Source organism: Trichomycterus rosablanca, chromosome 5, assembly GCF_030014385.1.
Source record: "Trichomycterus rosablanca isolate fTriRos1 chromosome 5, fTriRos1.hap1, whole genome shotgun sequence".
Lineage (NCBI taxonomy): Eukaryota > Metazoa > Chordata > Actinopteri > Siluriformes > Trichomycteridae > Trichomycterus > Trichomycterus rosablanca.
In genome coordinates this window covers 17,098,910-17,116,617 of record NC_085992.1, presented here as the reverse complement: position 1 = coordinate 17,116,617, position 17,708 = coordinate 17,098,910, and the positions used below count along the sequence as shown (strand labels likewise).

Here is a 17,708-nt window from a genome sequence, read left to right as displayed (position 1 = left end):
GAAAACCTGGCTTACATTAGATATTCTAGTACATCCCAGTAAAAAGGTGTTTAATGGAGCAATGGTAGGACAGTGGCTCTAGTGATGAGAAGGTTGCTGGTCCAATCAACCCCCCAAAAAAACCACTAGTTGTCACAACTGTAGGTCACTTTCTATAAATACGCCTTTGTAAATGCCATAAATGTAAGTAATGGGCTGATTTCAGATCTTTGTGCAGGCCACTTTAGGACCTTCACACTAAATTCATCAAATTTCATCTTCATGGCCTTACACTTGGCACATGGGTACAGCTAATACAAGAAGAAGGACATGGATATACTCTGATCAGCCATAACATTAAAACCACCTCCTTGTTTCTACACACACTGTCCATTTTATCAGCTCCACTTACCATATAGAAGCACTTTGTAGTTCTACAATTACTGACTGTAGTCTATCTGTTTCTCTGCATGCTTTGTTAGCCCCCTTTCATGCTGTTCTTCAATAGCCAGGACTCTCCCAGGACCACAACAGAGCAGCTATTATTTGGGTGGTGGGTCATTCTCAGCACTGCAGTGACACTGACATGGTGGTGGTGTGTTAGTGTGTGTTGTGCGGGTATGAGTGGATCAGACACAGCAGTGCTAATGGAGTTTTTAAACACCTCTTTGTCACTGCTGGACTGAGAATAGTCCACCAACCAAAAATATAACCAGCCAACAGCGCCCCATAGGCAGTGTCCTGTGACCACTGATGAAGGTCTAGAAGATGACCAACTCAGACATCAGCAACAGATGAGCGATCGTCTCTGACTTACGTCTACAAGGTGAACCAACTAGGTAGGAGTGTCTAATAGAGTGGACAGTAAGTGGAAACTACACCCAACACCCCAGCATAACTCCATTAACACACCACCACCATGTCATTGTCACTGAAGTGCTGAGAATGATTCACCACCAAATAATACCTGCTCTGTGGGGGTCCTGACCATTGAATTACAGGGTGAAAGCAGGGTAAAAAGGTATGTAGTGAAATAGATGGACTACAGTCAGCAATTGTAGAACTACAAAGTGCTTCTATATGGTAAGTGGAGCTGATAAAATGGACAGTGGGTGTAGAAACAAGGAGGTGGTTTATATATAAGTTGTTGTTGTTTTTTTTTAACTTACCTTTTAGCAATGTGGCTGAAACACCTAAACTCAATTACAAAAGATGTCCACAAACTTTTGGCCATATGTTTTTATATTATTTTAGTTTATACTAAATTTTATTTTCATACAATGGGATCTTTAAACATTTTTGTCATTCATTTCCTTTGCAGCCTACACTTATCCAAGACCTTCAGGTAAGCATCAATGTCTTTTGTCTCCTTCTCTGTTGTCTTTTTCTCCTCGTTTTTTTCTCTTTCAGCAGTCAGATTTAATTAAATTCAACACCACTCAGCTGGCAGCAGGCTTACAGAGCTCTGCCAAAGTGCTACCATTATAAATAAAAAAAAGAGAAAAAAAAACAGAGATTAAAACAGATCGGAGGACAAGCGGAGCAATTTGGCAAGCTTGGCGGGATGTGAATTGCTGTGGATTATTTCAAACATCTGCACAAGGGCAGACTTTTTAAACAGCTATAATGGAGAAAGAATGGGAGAAAGCCCGCGTAATTAGCAACATTAGCATAAACTTATTGACTTTCCTGGATTAAAACGGCTAAGGCTTGCTTAACACTCAAAGCTAATCGTGTTTCATGGATGGAAAATGAAGAGAGGAAAATATTGCTTCGGCTAAACGTAACACACTAAAGACATTTTGATTAGTGCTTTTGCACAAGCTAATCAAATTGAAATCTTTATCCTTTTTCCTGTTCTGTCCTGCTGTTTTCTATTTCCTCCTGTCTCTATCGCTCTTATGGAAGCACCCCAGGCCACTCACCCACTCTCAATCTTTCACTAATGCTTTCATAAGCACATATTTCCATGTCGCACCCACCTTTCTCCCCTCTCTTTCTTTAAGATCATGTGTGCGGTTTTGAAGATGCCCGGATCTGCGGTTTCTCTCAGGATCGCAGCGACGTCTTCGACTGGACCAGACAGAATCATTTAAGTCAAAACCCCAAGCGCTCAGTCAATACCGGCCCGGATACTGACCGGAGTGGGACCAAAGAAGGTAAATGCATATACAACCCCAAATCAGAAAAAGTTGGGACAGCATGAAAAATGCAAATCTTACATTTACTTTGACTTTTATTTCATTGCAGACAGGATGAACCTGATATATTTCATGTTTTGTCTGCTCAATTGTCTGGACACTAAAAGCATTTACCACTTTGTAATGATGCCGTTCCTTTTCACCACACTTAAAAGACGTTTTGGCACCGAGGATACCAAGTGATTTAGTGTTTCAGCTTTTATTTTGTCCCATTCCTCCTGCAAACACGTCTTAAGATGTGCAACAGTACGGGGTCGTCGTCGCATTTTTCATTTTAAAATTCTCCACACATTCTCTATTGGGGACAGGTCAGGACTGCAGGCCAGTCCAGTACCCGTACCCTCTTCATCCGCAGCCATGACTTTGTAATGTGTGCAGCATGTGGTTTTGCATTGTCTTGTTGAAAAATGCATGGACGTCCCTGGAGAAGATGACATCTTGAAGGCAGCATATGTTGCTCTTAAGATCTCAATGTACTTTTCTGCAGTAATGCTGCCATCACAGTGTAAATTACCTTTGCCAGGGGCACTGACACAGCCCCATTCCATGACAGACCCTGGCTTTTGGACTTGTTGCTGATAACAGTGTGGATGGTCCTTTTCGTCTTTGGTTTGGAGCACACGCGTCCATTTATTTCAAAAAAGACCTGGAATGCTGATTCATCTGACCACAATACGGTTCCACTGTTTGATGGTCCAGCCTAGATGCCTCCGAGCCCAGAGAAGTTGACACCGCTTCTGGACATGGTTAACATGGGGCTTCTTGTTTGCACAGTATAGTTTTAAGTGGCATTTGTGCATGTAACTCTGTATTGTAGTGCTTGACAAAGGTTTGCCAAAGTAATCCCTCACCCATGTGGTTATATCAGCTATTGTTGAGTGGCGGTTCTTGATGCAGTGCCGTCTGAGGGATCAAAGGTCACGGGTGTTCAGCTTAAGCTTGCACCCTTGGCCTTTACGCACTGAAATTGCTCCAGATTCCTTGAATCGTTTAATGATATTATGCACTGTAGAGGGAGAAATGTGCAAATCCCTTCCAATCTGTCTGCCTTTGCACCAAACCATAATTACAATCACCGGTTGACATCACCTGTTTGGAATCACATCATTATTTAGTTTTTTCAATGTGTTGCAGGCCTGTGCTGCAGGAATGGAGGTACATTAATAAATGAAATGAAGTTGAGCAGACAAAACATGAAATATCTTGGGTTCAAACTGTCTGCAATCAGTCTGTATATTCTGTATATAGCATCAAGGGGAAAGAAAGTATTCAAGCTATTTTGTTTTGTGATTTAATGTACACTATATGACCAAAAGTCTGTGGAGACTTCTTCTGTTTATTGAGACTTGTACCCTTGGGAACTGCTTATTAAGTTAAAAAAGCAATCATGAGCTCTGAGATTGATATTTAGCCAGAAGGCTGGCTCATACTTAATGTTTCAACGGGTGTTTTCACACTTGGACCATTTCTGTGTCTGAAATGGACTCTGATTCATGACTGCTGATTTACTGTTTCTTTTCCATGTGAGAACATCAAACAAACACAGACCCTCTAAAATGTCCAAAAATGAATCAAACTGAGACCACCTCCTGAGAAGCTCCTAGTTCAGTTTGTTTCCTGGTCCACTTGATCATTGCTTTGTGAAAACAAGGCGGCCCGGGTCCGCTTTATGTTTTGTTTCATGCGTAGAACCTCTAGGCTTGCTGTAACCAGCTACAGTACTCAAGGATTAAAAAGAGCTTAAGAAAAATGACTGCATGTGGGATTGTGTGATCTCAGGAACAGATCGCTTCACTTTTGGATATCTGGAAAGAAGATGGTCACAATAAACATCTGAAATTAACTCTGATTCATGACTGTTGAGTCACGGTTTCTTTTCCATGTCAGAACACATCAAACAAACTTAGAGCCCTCTAAAAGGCCCATAAATGAATCGAACTGAGACCACCTCCCGAGAAGCTCCTAGTTTGGTTTGTTTGTGGTTTGTTTCCTAGTCCACTTGATCAGTGCATTGTGAAAACAAAGCGACCCGGGCATGGATATCTGGAAAGAAGAAGGTCACAATAAACATCAGCTCCCTGAAATGCACAAAAATATGAAGGGTTTTTTGTTGTTTTACAAACAAATAAAAAAGGGGATACAACGGTACTGCAGCATTACATAAAAGTAAAGAAATTGAGCTAAAGTACATACACTATATTGCCAAAAGTATTCACTCACCCATCCAGATCATTGAATTCAGGTGTTCCAATCACTTCCATGGCCACAGGTATATAACCAAGCACCTAGGCATGCAGACTGCTTCTACAAACATCTGTGAAAGAATGGGTCTCTCTTAGGAGCTCAGTGAAATCCAGTGGTGAAATTTCCTCACTACTAAATATTCCACAGTCAACTGTCAATGGTATTATAACAAAGTGGAAGCGATTGGGAACGACAGCAACTGAGTCACGAAGTGGTACGCCACGTAAAATGACAGAGCGGGTTCAGCGGATGCTGAGGCACATAGTGCGCAGAGGTCACCAACTTTCTGCAGAGTCAATCACTACAGACCTCCAAACTTCATGTGGCCTTCAGATTAGCTCAAGAACAGTGCGTAGAGAGCTTCATGGAATGGGTTTCCATGGCGGAGCAGCTGCATCCAAGCCTTACTTCACCAAGCGCTGTGTAAAGCGTCGGATGCAGTGGTGTAAAGCAGTCTGGGTTTGGCGGTTGCCAGGAGAACGGTACTTGTCTGACTGCATTGTGCCAAGTGTAAAGTTTGGTGGAGGGGGGATTATGGTGTGGGGATGTTTTTCAGGAGTTGGGCTCGACCCCTTCGTTCCAGTGAAAGGAACTCTTAATGCTTCAGCATACCAAGAGATTTTGAACAACTTTATGCTCCCAACTTTGTGGGAACAGTTTGGGGATGGCCCCTTCCTGTTTCAACATGACTGCCCAACAGTGCCAAAGCAAGGTCCATAAAGACATGAATGAGCAAGTTTGGTGTGGAAGAACTTGACTGGCCTGCGCGGAGTCCTGACCTCAACCCGATAGAACACCTTTGGGATGAATTAGAGTGGAGACTGCGAGCCAAGCCTTCTCGTCCAACATCAGTGTCTGACCTCACAAATGTGCTTCTGGAAGAATGGTAAAAAATTCCCATAAACACACTCCTAAACCTTGTGGAAAGCCTTCCCAGAAGAGTTGAAGTTGTTATAGCTGCAAAGGATGGGTCGACATCATATTAAACCCTATGGATTAAGAATGGGATGTCACTCAAGTTCATATGTGTGTGAAGGCAGACGAGCGAATACTTTTGGCATTATAGTGTAAATACATGTGACAAAATTAGAGCAAGAAGAGAGTACGCCAAAATTTAGTAACGTATTAACAGAATTTTACAACACCCATACTACACACACTACCAATGGCCTGAGATCTCATCAGTTCTAAAGAGGACCAGAAGGAGAACTCAGTTCACTTACCATGTGAATACAAAAAAAACTGAGCTCATTTGGTTCCCTTTCAGTTTCACTTTACTAGAAATAAATTTGGTTTATTTACAAAAAGGCTAGAAGTGGGTAGTAAAAATGAAATGAATCAATAAACAATCTGTATGTCTGTGACAGGTTACTACATGTACATCGAGACTTCACGGCCACGTCAAAAAGAAGACAAAGCTCGACTCCTGTCCCCACTTTATAACGTCACAGCAGCCAGAGGTCCCTCTGGCTCCAGCCGGGTGCCGTACTGTCTCTCCTTCTTCTACCACATGAACGGAAAACACATCGGTAAGCATTATTATCATATAGAGTGAAGTGAATAACACTGATTATCTCTTCATCACGGCACCTGTTAGTGGGTGGGATATATTAGGCAGCAAGTAAACATTTCATCCTCAAAGCAGGAAAAATGGACAAGCGTAAGAATTTGAGTGAGTTTGACCAGGGACAAATTGTGATGGCTAGATGACTGGGTCAGAGCATCTCCAAAACTGCAGCTCTTGTGGGGTGTACTCGGTCTGCAGTGGTCTGTGTCTATTAAAAGTGGTCCAAGGAAGGAACAGTGGTAAACCGGTGACAGGGTCATGGGCAGCCAAGGCTCATTGATGCACGTGTTGTTTGATCCAACAGACGAGCTACTGTAGCTCAAATTGCTGAAGAACTTAATGCTGGTTCTAATAGAAAGGTGTCAGAATACACAGTGCGTCACAGTTTGTTGCGTATGGGGCAGCAAAAGGACACCACATGTTACTTACTCACTCACTCACTTTCTTAACCGCTTATCCAATTAGGGTCGCGGCAGGGTGCTGGAGGCTATCCCAGCATTTCAAGGGGTGCAAGGCACACAGCAACACCCTGGACGGGGCGCCAGTCTATTGCAGGACAGACACACACACACACACACACATTCACCTATAGGGCAGTTCAGTGTCTCCAATTAACCTGACTGCATGTTTTTGGACTGTGGGAGGAACCCACACAGACACGGGGAGAACATGCAAACTCCGCACAGAAAGGACTTGGACTGCCCCGCCTGGGGATCGAACCCAGGACCTTCTTGCTGTGAGGTGACAGTGCTACCCACCGAATCCAATTGCCTGCACTGAGCCCTGACTATGCCCTGAGAATGCTAGCACACCAGAGCTGACATTTTGAACTCATCAGTTCATAACTCAGCTCTGCCACCCGGCTGGGCTGGGCGGCTACATGAACAACGATTGGCTTGTTGTTCATACAGGGTGGGAGCCAGATGGGATCTCATAACTGATGCAATTACGACCTCCGTTGGCTGATTGAGGGATAATGCGATCAGGGTGTGGCTCTCCATACACTTAGCTGATCCACATATGAACTCGCCTCATGCGGGTGAAAAAATGCAGTCGGCTACTGCACACGTGTCGGAGGGGGCGTGTGTCAGTCTCACTCTCCTCAATCGGGGCGGGGGTCAGCACCAGTGGAGTGGAAGCTTAACACAATTGGGTAAAAATTGTGTGCCCTAAAGATCTGGGGGGAAAAAGGGAGAGAATGCAAAAAAAAGAAGAGTGTCCAACAAACTCATGGTTAGGTGTTCACATACTTTTGGCCACAAAATATGTACATGACATTACATATCAAAATAAAAGTTTTTATTTGTGCTTTTGACTGAATAAGCACAAATTCCTTCAGACACTCCAAAATCATGTGGAGAGCCTTTTCAAAAACACATAGAGCGCTATACACTGATCAGCCATAACATTAAAACCACAGCTCCACTTACCATATAGAAGCACTTTGTAGTTCTACAATTACTGACTGTAGTCCATCTGTTTCTCTACATACTGTTTTAGCCTGCTTTCACCCTGTTCTTCAATGGTCAGGACCACCACAGAGCAGGTATTATTTGTGTGGTGGATGATTCTCCGCACTGCAGTTACACTGACATGGTGGTGGTGTGTTAGTGTGTGTTGTGCTGGTATGAGTGGATCAGACACAGCAGCGCTGCTGAAGTTTTTTTTAAAGATGATCACTTATCTATTGCTGCTGTTTGAGTTGCTCATCTTCTAGACTCTCATCAGTGGTCACAGGATGCTGCCCACGGGGCACTGTTGGCTGGGTATATTTGTTTGGTTGGTATTCTCAGTCCAGAAGTGACAGTGAGCTGTGTCTTATCCACTCATACCAGCACAACACACACTAACACACCACCACCACCATGTCAGTGTCACTGCAGGGCTGAGAATGACCCACCACCCAAATAATACCTACTCTGTGGTGGTACTGACCATTAAATAACAGCATTAAAAAGGGGGCTAACAAAGCATGCAGAGAAACAGATGGACTACAGTCAGTAATTGTAGAACTACATAGTGCTCCTATGTGATAAGTGGAGCTGATAACATGGAGAGTGTGTGTAGAAACAAGAAGGTGGTTTTAATGTTATGGCTGATCGGTGTAGCTGCAAAGAGGAGACGACTTTATGTTAATGTGCATGGTTTTAGAAAGGGATACCCAACATGTCCATGTCTTTTCTGAGTGTCCACACACTTTTGGCCATACAGAGTGTGAAAGTCTTACCTTGTTGTGGTTGTAGCTGCTTGTTTAGTGCTGTGTTTGCATGTTTTCGTAAACCCTGTTTGACAGCGGGATCATTTAGCGCCGCTGTCTGATTTACGGCCGTACAATATGCCATCAGTCACTTTGGAAACCCTTCATCACACAGTGCTAGATCCACTGAACAAATCTTCCATCCATGTCAACACACACACACACACACACACACACAGCCACACACACAGCCACACACACACACACACAGCCACTGATGTATTACTACAATGCCTATGATCTACAGTCCCTGATACCCCACATATCGTAATGTATTTATCAACTCTGGGAAGTCATCTGACTTGCACAACTTTTTGCCACTTATTCATAGAACTTTTTGGTTGTCATTAGCAAGAAGGTTAAGGTGTCTCTAACACATGTTCAGCTGCTATTCGGGTTCTTACAGGTTCTTAAGCAGTCACGCCATCCAGTAAGGGTGATATGTTCAGCTGCCAGCTGGGATTCTACAACAAGTTTGAACTTATATAAATAATACCAATGCTGGTTGACCAGGAACACAGGCTAATACATACTTCCTCTGACAGTTGTGTAAATCCATTGGCCAGGTTCCTACCAACAGATTTAATATGTACGAAGAACACCCACGCTCTCAACAGGTCTTCTGACTAGCACATTTCTCCTCTGATATGTCTGAAGCCATCTAAGGTAGAGCTTTGGGCTATCAACTGAATGGTTGAGAGTATGAATCCCAGTTCTGCCATGCAGCCACTGTTGGATCCTTAAGCAAGGCCCTTAACCCTCTCTGCTCCAGGGGTGCCATACGATGGCTGACCCTGCACTCAGACTCCAGCTTCCAAAGCAAGCTAGGATACGCGAAGAAAGAATTTCATTGTACTGTGCATCTGTATATGTATACATGACAAATAAAGGCATTCTATCAGCTGGGTTACTCCAAAGTGCTTTAGCTTGAACAGAGGTAAACACTATGCTCTCGCTATTTCCCCACCACTAGTACCAGCACCTCGACTAGACAGTAGAACTTACTGTTACACTGACAAGAAAGTGAATTCAGCCACTCCCCCTCCTTTAGACACAGTCAGTAGTCACCCATTCAGCATGTCTGTTTTGTCATAGTTCTCTTACTATTCTTCATTCAGACCTCAGAGGTAAACAAAAGTAAATAAAAAAATGTGTCTTTACAATCACTTAAAATAATAGTGTAAAAGGAACTCATTAAAAGTGGATATTACTCAAATTCACGATCTAAGATCAGTTGTATTTACGTAAAAAGTTTAGTTCTAAACACATCAACTAAATAAATTACATAAATACACACACTGCCAATTAATATCTCAAGTTTTTAATACTTTACTAATGAGTTTACTGAAGTTTTAGTATTTAAATATTCTTATTTATGCCCATTTATGTTATTGGTGACACAGCATTGTTTTAAATATACAGCAGCACCTTTTGCGTTTAAAAGGCATTGAGTTTCAAGGTATTTTTTCCCATAAGGATGTATGGGAAACCTGTTAATGCATTCTTGTGGAACTGCATATATTTTAGGCTTATGTAAAATAGTGGGGTTGATTTTGACACTTATACACTGAAAATAACACAAGTATAATATAAAAACACTGAAATACAATTAAAAACAGTTAAAAATTTATAAAAATACAATAACTGTTTGCTGTTTCCTTCAGCTTCTGGAGAATTGTGGAGATGCTTGATCCTGGAATACTGTATTCTGTTCAATAAAGGCGCATTTACATGAAAAGCGGCACAATCGCTTTTGCGCTGGCTGTGCTGTTGTTTGCTATGGAGTGTGGCGGTGCACAAAGCTTAACGTGACTTATTGTACTGAAACGAGCAAGGAATTTCATTAGTGAATAGAACTTATGAGCAGTAATAATGAAGAGAGGTTTAGTGTTCCTATGTCGTTCTGTAAATACATTAAGTCTCATTAAGCTTTTTTTTCTATTATATCTTATGCATTTTCTCCCAATTTAGCATAGTTTGTCTTCGGCTACTGGGAATCCCTGATTGCAGTTGAGGAGGGTACATTGCTGCTCACGCCTCCTCTGACCCACGCGCAGCCCTTAACAGAATCCTTTTTCACCCATGCATTATGCACAGACGCCTCGCTATCTGCTAATCAGGGTCCTTAAACAGTGTGTGAAGACCCCACCCACATAGTCTGGCCATCCCGCCCTGCAGGCACTGCCAATTGTGCCAGCTAGATGGCGCCCAGATGACCGGTGGCAACGCAGAGTTTTGAACCGAGAATTTCAGAATCTCTGCGCTGGTGTGCTAGTGGAATATCCCACTGTGTCATCTGGGCGCCAAGCTTTTCTGCCCTGCGATGGACTGGCGCCCTGTCCAGGGTGTTTCTGTGTGTCTTGCACCCATTGAGACCTGGTATAGGCTCAAGGACCCCCCACAAGTGGCTTAGAAAGTATAGAATAAAATAGAACACGTTTATTTTTCATATATACATATACAATGGAATTTTTCTTTCACATATCCCAGCTTGTTTGGAAACTTGGGTCAGAGCGCAGGATCAGCCATTGTACAACGCCCCTAAAGAGAGGGTTAAGGGCCTTGCTCAAGGGCCCAACAGTGGCTGCATGGATTCTATCTCTCAACCTTTCAGTTGATAGCCCAAAGCTCTACCCACTAGGCTACCACTGTCCCTAAAATCCCTGAAAGTGAGTGAGTGCAGTAATGCAGTAATAAAGAGCTACATTTTGGTGTGTCTACTAATTATTCCACAAGTGCATTGATTATTGGTATGATAAACATATGGCCCCATTAATAAATATTGAAACTTGTAATTTTGTGTAATTATGATTTAAAAAACATAATTCTATTCGCATTCGCAGTCAACAAAGTGATCACAATTTTAATTTCCGAGTGTTGATGCTATAATGTGTGATTTCAGATAAAGATTATTTATGATTACTGGATTGTTTTAGTAAAGATCATCATGGTTTACAGTGAGATGCTGCCTTCCAATTATCCAACATTTGCGCTGGATGTTCCAGACACATCATTCATATTCTTTCAGCCTTCTGAAATAAGTTAACACGTCCTCCTTGAGGCTTCACTGCTGCTTATTTCAAAGAGTATGTTTTATTAACTCCGTTGCTATTTAGGAGACTGAGGAGAGACAGCACATCCTTAATGAAAATTATAATTGAAAGGCGAAGCACATTAATCACAATCGGAATGACCCTGGGGTATGTCTCTCACATAAGCTCATACATACCACCCAGGAATGAAGGCTACATCGTAGAAGGGATTCCAGACAGACCTCATATTCTGCCTTGCTAATACATTATGAATCCATTTGTGATTCTGCAGCTTTTCTTTCTCTGTAAATGAATGGATTTTTTGTTCTGATTCAACTCATACGTGTTGAATTTGATTGAGGGGCTTTGTGAAGGCCACTGTTTTTCTTCTCTTCATTATATTGGGTAAAACATGTTTTTATACCACCCCAAATCAGAAAAAGTTGGGACAGCATGGAAAATGCAAATAGTAAAAAACACAGACTCTTGAAGGCAGCATATTTTGCTATAAGATCTCAATGTACTTTTCTTTATTAATTAATGCTGCCATCACAGAAGTTTAAATTACCTTTACCAAGGGCACTGACACAGCCACATACCATGACAGACCCTGACTTTTGGACTTGTTGCTGATAACAGTCTGAAATTCTGATTCATCTGACCACAATACACTGTTTCCACTGTGTGATGGTCCATCCTAGATGCCTCCGAGCCCAGAGAAGTCGACGTCGCTTCTGGAAATGATTAACATAAGGCTTCTTTTTTGAACAGTAAAGTTTTAAGTGGCATTTGTGCATGTAACTCTGTATTGTAGTGCTTGACAAAGGTTTGCCAAAGTAATCCCTCACCCATGTGGTTATATCAGCTATTGTTGAGTGGCGGTTCTTGATGCAGTGTCGTCTGAGGGATTGAAGATCACAGGCGTTCAGCTTAAGCTTGCGCCCCTGGCCTTTATGCACTGAAATGCCTCCCTATTCCTTGAATTGTTTAATGATATTATGCACTGTAGAGGGAGACATGCAAAAATGTTTTTAAACATTTAAATATTTTTGTCATGCATTTGTTGTCAAACTGGAGATCCTCTGATCATCTTTACTCATCAAGGATTTCCTGGATGCTGCTTTTGTACCAAACCATGTTTACAATCATCTGTTGACATCACCTGTTTGGAATCACATCATTATTTAGTTTTTTCATCTCATTACTAGCCTTAAATTGCCCCTGCCCCAACTTTTTTTGGAATGTGTTACAGGCCTGAAATGCAGGAATGGAGGTTTATTAATAAATGAAATGAAGTTGAGCAGATAAAACATGAAATATCTTCAAACTGTTCAAACTGTCTGCAATTAAATAAAAGTCAAAGTAAATGTAAGGAACACTGCACTTTTATTTTGCATACTGTCCCAACTTTTTCTGATTTGGGGTTGTAGATCTTGTTGTTTGTGTTGGTGGGTTTTCAATTTAAAACAGGAAAGGGCCTTTCCCAAATATATGTATTTTATGTCATTTGATTTATAGAACTTTTCTACAACTGGAGATAGGCAGAGGGGTTGTGAGTTGCAGAGTAATTCCCATTTGCCGTGCCTTTGGGATCAGCAGGGGGCATGGAAGCATTGATGATATCAAGAATCTTCTTTAGGTGGAAGTCCTTTCATTTAATTGTTTTTTTAATCCTTTAAATGCTGTTGTCTCCCATGCTGGCAACCTGTTCTTCTTTTGAGGGGCATAATCTGGTTTGGTTTTGCTCTGGCGCAGATGCCAGGATGTTCTATACTTTTCCTGGAGACTCAGCTGATGTCATGACACTTTTTAGCCGCCCTGCATGAGTCAGTTACCTCCAGAAATGGTGTCACAGTTTTCTGGAGCCAGTCCCATGTTTGATCCTGTGTCATGTAGTTCTGTCCCCAGTTTGTTCTGGGTTTCGTTTTGTTGATCTCTTTTCAATTGTTCCAAACTTGGTTGTTGCAGACTGGTGGATGAAGCATGATTGTGACAACCAGTTGCCATTCTTTCTCTTTCTTTTCTTAATCCACGTTTTCTGTTGCGGGCCTCTCATTGGTTTCCATTATTTTGGCCACCCCTTTATATTAGCCCTATTGCTTTTTAATTGTGGCTTTTTGGCCAGAGGAAATTTCTACCTTGCTTAGCCGTGCTGTAATTTGGGTTCATATTTAAATCTTGCAGGTACAGGGCTACATCTAGCGCCTCAGTACAACTCTGTGGTCATAAAAACCAACTTGTCTGGATGGTCAGATTAAATCCATCAATTAACACCTACTTCTCTGCTATGAATTAGAAACTGTTCAGACAAAGGCAAACCCTTATGACACTGTCCACAGCCAAGCAAGCTTGCACAAGGCGAGTTCATATGCTGATCAGCCTTGTGCACGGAGAGCCACACCCTGATCAGCATATCTGGCTCCCTACCTGGATGAACAACAGCCAAACCTTGTTCATATAGCCTCCCAGCCGGATGGCAGAGCTGAGATTCGATACGATGTATTCAAAATCCCAGCTCTGGTGTGCTAGCGAACCCTTATGACACTGTCCACAGCCAAGCAAGCTTAAAATTGACATGGGCTCTTGGGCTAGGCTCATAGAAAGGAGCCTTTTCTTTCAAATCAGCACCTTAAATCACCAGCCTCTAAGCACATGGTGACATGAAGCTTGCTCAGTCATAAACAATATTACACATCAACTTCTAATTTATGTCATACAGTAGACCTGTTTTGTTGGTGTCTCTTAATTTATGTCTAACTGTCAGGACTTCTTGTATAGGGAAAAATTTTAGGTTTTCTTGGTTTTCTTCCTGATCTTGGCATTGTTGGACCACTGGTTTATTTACTTTGTAATGAGTGCAGTCTATATACGAGGGATCTTCAAAAAGTTTCTGCACTTATTTTCGTTGGAAACTGTGAAGGCGGGGGGGAGTAGTAATTGGTTGTGTCTGAGACACTGAGAGAGAGCTTATAGTCCGGATTTAGCGCCATATGATTTCCACCTTTTTGGACCACACAAAGAAGCTTTAAGGGGAAGAAGATTATCAAGTGATGATAATGTGAAAGCAGCGGTGCATCAGTAGCTACACGCTCAACCAAAACCATTTATTGCTGCTGGCATTAAAAAGTTGGTACAACGCTGGGAAAAATGCTTTGGAAGGTGACTGTGTAGAAAAGTGATGTAATTTGCTTTAAAAATTCTTAATAAATAGAGTTAAAAAAGTGCAGAAACTTTTTGAAGAACCCTTGTAATTTGCTCATGTTTAAATTAGTTAGGTACAGTAAAAGAACAGTTGCAGAAATAATTGTTTCTCGATGATTTATTATATCTGTTTAGTCCGTCTTTAATATTACGCTAGATTGCAAGGCAGAATTAAAGCCACAAGGGAGAGAGCTTTATAGCTACAGTAATTATGCTATAATTTACAGCAGTTCTGCCAGCAGAACACTATTAAACACTATTAAACTGCTCTCTTTGTTGGACACTTTATAGCATTCAGCAGCTCAGCAGTTTTCAGTTTTAAAACTAGGACACCAAGTGGGGTTACCTCATTTACTGATGTGGTTACAGGAAAACAACAAGCATGCCATGAATTCATGATTTTAAATTCGTAATTATATATTTTTTTATTTTTCTCCCAATTTTTTAGCGTGTCCAATTTTTACACAATTGCATTATGCTCCCTCTCTACTGATTCTGATCCCCACCCCGATTGAGGAGAGCGAACTGACACACGCCCCCTCCGACACGTGAACAGTAGCCGACTGCATCTTTTCACCTGCACGAGGCGAGTTCATATGCCGATCAGCCTTGGGCACAGAAAACCACACCCTGATCAGCATTATTCCTCTACTCTGTGCAGACGCCATCAATCAGCCAGCAGAGGTCGAAATTGCATCAGTTATGAGGTCCCTATCCGGCTCCATACCTGGATGAGGAATACAGCCAAACGTTGTTCATATAGCCGGATGGCAGAGCTGAGATTCGATACGATGTATTCAAAATCCCAGCTCTGGTGTGCTAACGTATTTTACCACTGTGCCACCTGAGTGGAGTGGCTCTGTAATTATTTTTTAAGTCACTTGATTAGCATTTTGCTCTGATAAAGAGTAGAATTTATGATTCCAAGTTGTGACAAGCTGTCCAGGTGTTGCAAAGGAAAAATAGTCTGTCCACAGACTATTAACCCAAAAGTCTTGGGTGTCATCTAGATGTTTTTTGTCAAATATGGTACAGCAGTGATTTGTGCCTTGCAATTTTCCCATGGATGCCATTCTTGGCCAGTTTCTTTCTTATTTTGAAATTGTGTACATTGACCTTAACTGAAGCAATATGGGGCTCACCAACGTCTCAAGTCTTCTCTGTTTGTGGTTAGTGGCCCTCAGTGTGGTTGGCTGGGGAAAATGTGTATACTTTGAAGTAGTTTGATGATGTGAAACAGACTGTGAGAAATATGACCGCACATACTTTTTCATAGCACTCTAACAACCGTGTTTACCTATTATCTATCTAATCAAAAGCTGTTGCTATACTCAATTGGGCCTGGTGTTGGATTGTTGCCAGCTTTGTGTACATAATCTGCTAATGATTAGTTTGAGTGTTGGCGTGTGGGCAGCACAGTGAGTGCAGATTCCAGCTTGAGAGAGAGGCATGGCTGCCTGAGCCCTCATTACTTTTGCGTCCCACAGAGAAAAAGACGTCCCCATTACCAATGCGTGAGCCAAGCTATGTGCTAGCTACATGAGCCTACAGTTAGCAATGTCCCGAATTAGCAGTGTGAAAAATAGTCCTACATGGGTGCTGTCAAGTCAAGTCATGTGAACTTTATTTATATAGCGCTTTTTACAATAGACATTGTCTCAAAGCAACTTTACAAAATCCAGGACCAACAGATACAAAAACCCCTGTTGAGCAAGCTGAGGGCGACTGTGGCAAGGAAAAACTCCCTGAAAATTACAGGAAGAAACCTTGAGAGGAACCAGACTTAGCAGGGCCCATCCTTCTTGAGTGGTCTGGAGGATACTTTAAATAAATAGGATTTACTGTCAGCTGTCAGCTTAATTTGTGTTTCAGGGAAGCAAAGAGAGACAAACTGTCTAATACACTGTAAATATAAAAACATAATAAGATTGGAGTGGAGAAATTTGCTGGTTGGCTTTAAATGTTTTAGTGTGTGTATGGGGTTGGTATTTGTGGTGCTATATTGGAGGTTTATTAAGAAGGTGGTAGTTGGTGATGTGATTACCAATTGGCTGGCGATTACATGAAGATTTGTAACATGTGTTTTGAACAGAATCAGCCTTAATCCTGAATGCTTAAATTTTGGATTTGATGGCACCTATAACACAAGTATCAGGTATTAGAGTGTTTTAATTTGGCCAAATACCATCAGAGGAAATGCTTGAAAATGGGGTCACTTATAGTGCTTTTCCACCAAAAGAACTCTGGTGCTTGAACCTCAGAGAACCGACCTGTGTTTCCACCAGTTTTTGAGAACCAGACATGCGTCATCAACGGTGGGCATTACACAACAAAAGTAAAGAGTAGTAACATGATGGCGGAGCGTGTAGATTATCTGTGAGCATTTGTGCTGTTGTTACAGATGTTCATTTTTATGAAAAAAGCATCGCTCAACTATTGGTGATAAGAAGACATACAAGGCAACTGCGTTCCTTGTGTTTGTCGCCATTGTTGCTTTATTTAGTGCATTCACGTGAGAAGCGTTTTGCGCTTCGCTCTCACCGCAACCCTTGGCGCAAATAGCCGATTTGCTCAACGATTGGCTTGAGCATTAAAACATCATTAATTTGTACTACATTTGTGTGAAATAACCATCAAACCCAGTCTAAAATACAATACATATTATGCACTTGGAATTTTGCATCTAAAAACTCAGACTGACCAGGCACTAACACTTAATAATATTGTCTTATGAACTTCATTAGAAAAACATTGTAAAACATCTGAATTTGCCCATAATTCTAACCACATTAACTGTTGCCATTGTGCAAATTGTGCATCAGATTAGTATCATTTCTCCCCCTCTTTTTGCGTCATTCCAATTTGATTATATTTAATTTCTCTGAGCATAGTTTGACGTCAGTCCCTCTGGCCAAAGATGACAGCAGGCTCGCACAGGCTTCCTTCTGTACAAAGTGATTCAACAATGTTGTCATTCTTACTGTAATGCATCATTAATATCAGTGCTGTCTGACTGAGACTGTCTTTTTTATCCTCTTGTCTAATGAGGTTGATGAATTGGGGTTGGATAGAAGTGTAAAAGCTTTTTCATTAGAATTGTATTGTGCTTGGGTGAGTCTGGGAGAGTCTTGAGAGTCTGGGAGTCTAGGCTACAAAGATAAGCAACATACCTGTTGTTAAGCAGTAAATGGTTGTAAAGCAGTTGTAAAGCCTATAGAGGGTAACAA

General features: G+C 41.7%; 1 protein-coding gene across 1 annotated transcript in view; it reads left to right on the top strand.

Moving 5' to 3' along the window:
* The window catches only part of LOC134314369 (MAM domain-containing glycosylphosphatidylinositol anchor protein 1), a 294,987-nt gene that overhangs the window by 254,021 nt on the left and 23,258 nt on the right, over positions 1-17,708 (top strand). Inside the window, exons 12-14 of the mRNA XM_062994950.1 lie at positions 1,301-1,324; positions 1,986-2,138; positions 5,792-5,953. Of these exons, the coding sequence (XP_062851020.1) occupies positions 1,301-1,324; positions 1,986-2,138; positions 5,792-5,953 (339 nt within the window). The remainder of the gene's footprint in view (positions 1-1,300; positions 1,325-1,985; positions 2,139-5,791; positions 5,954-17,708) is intronic.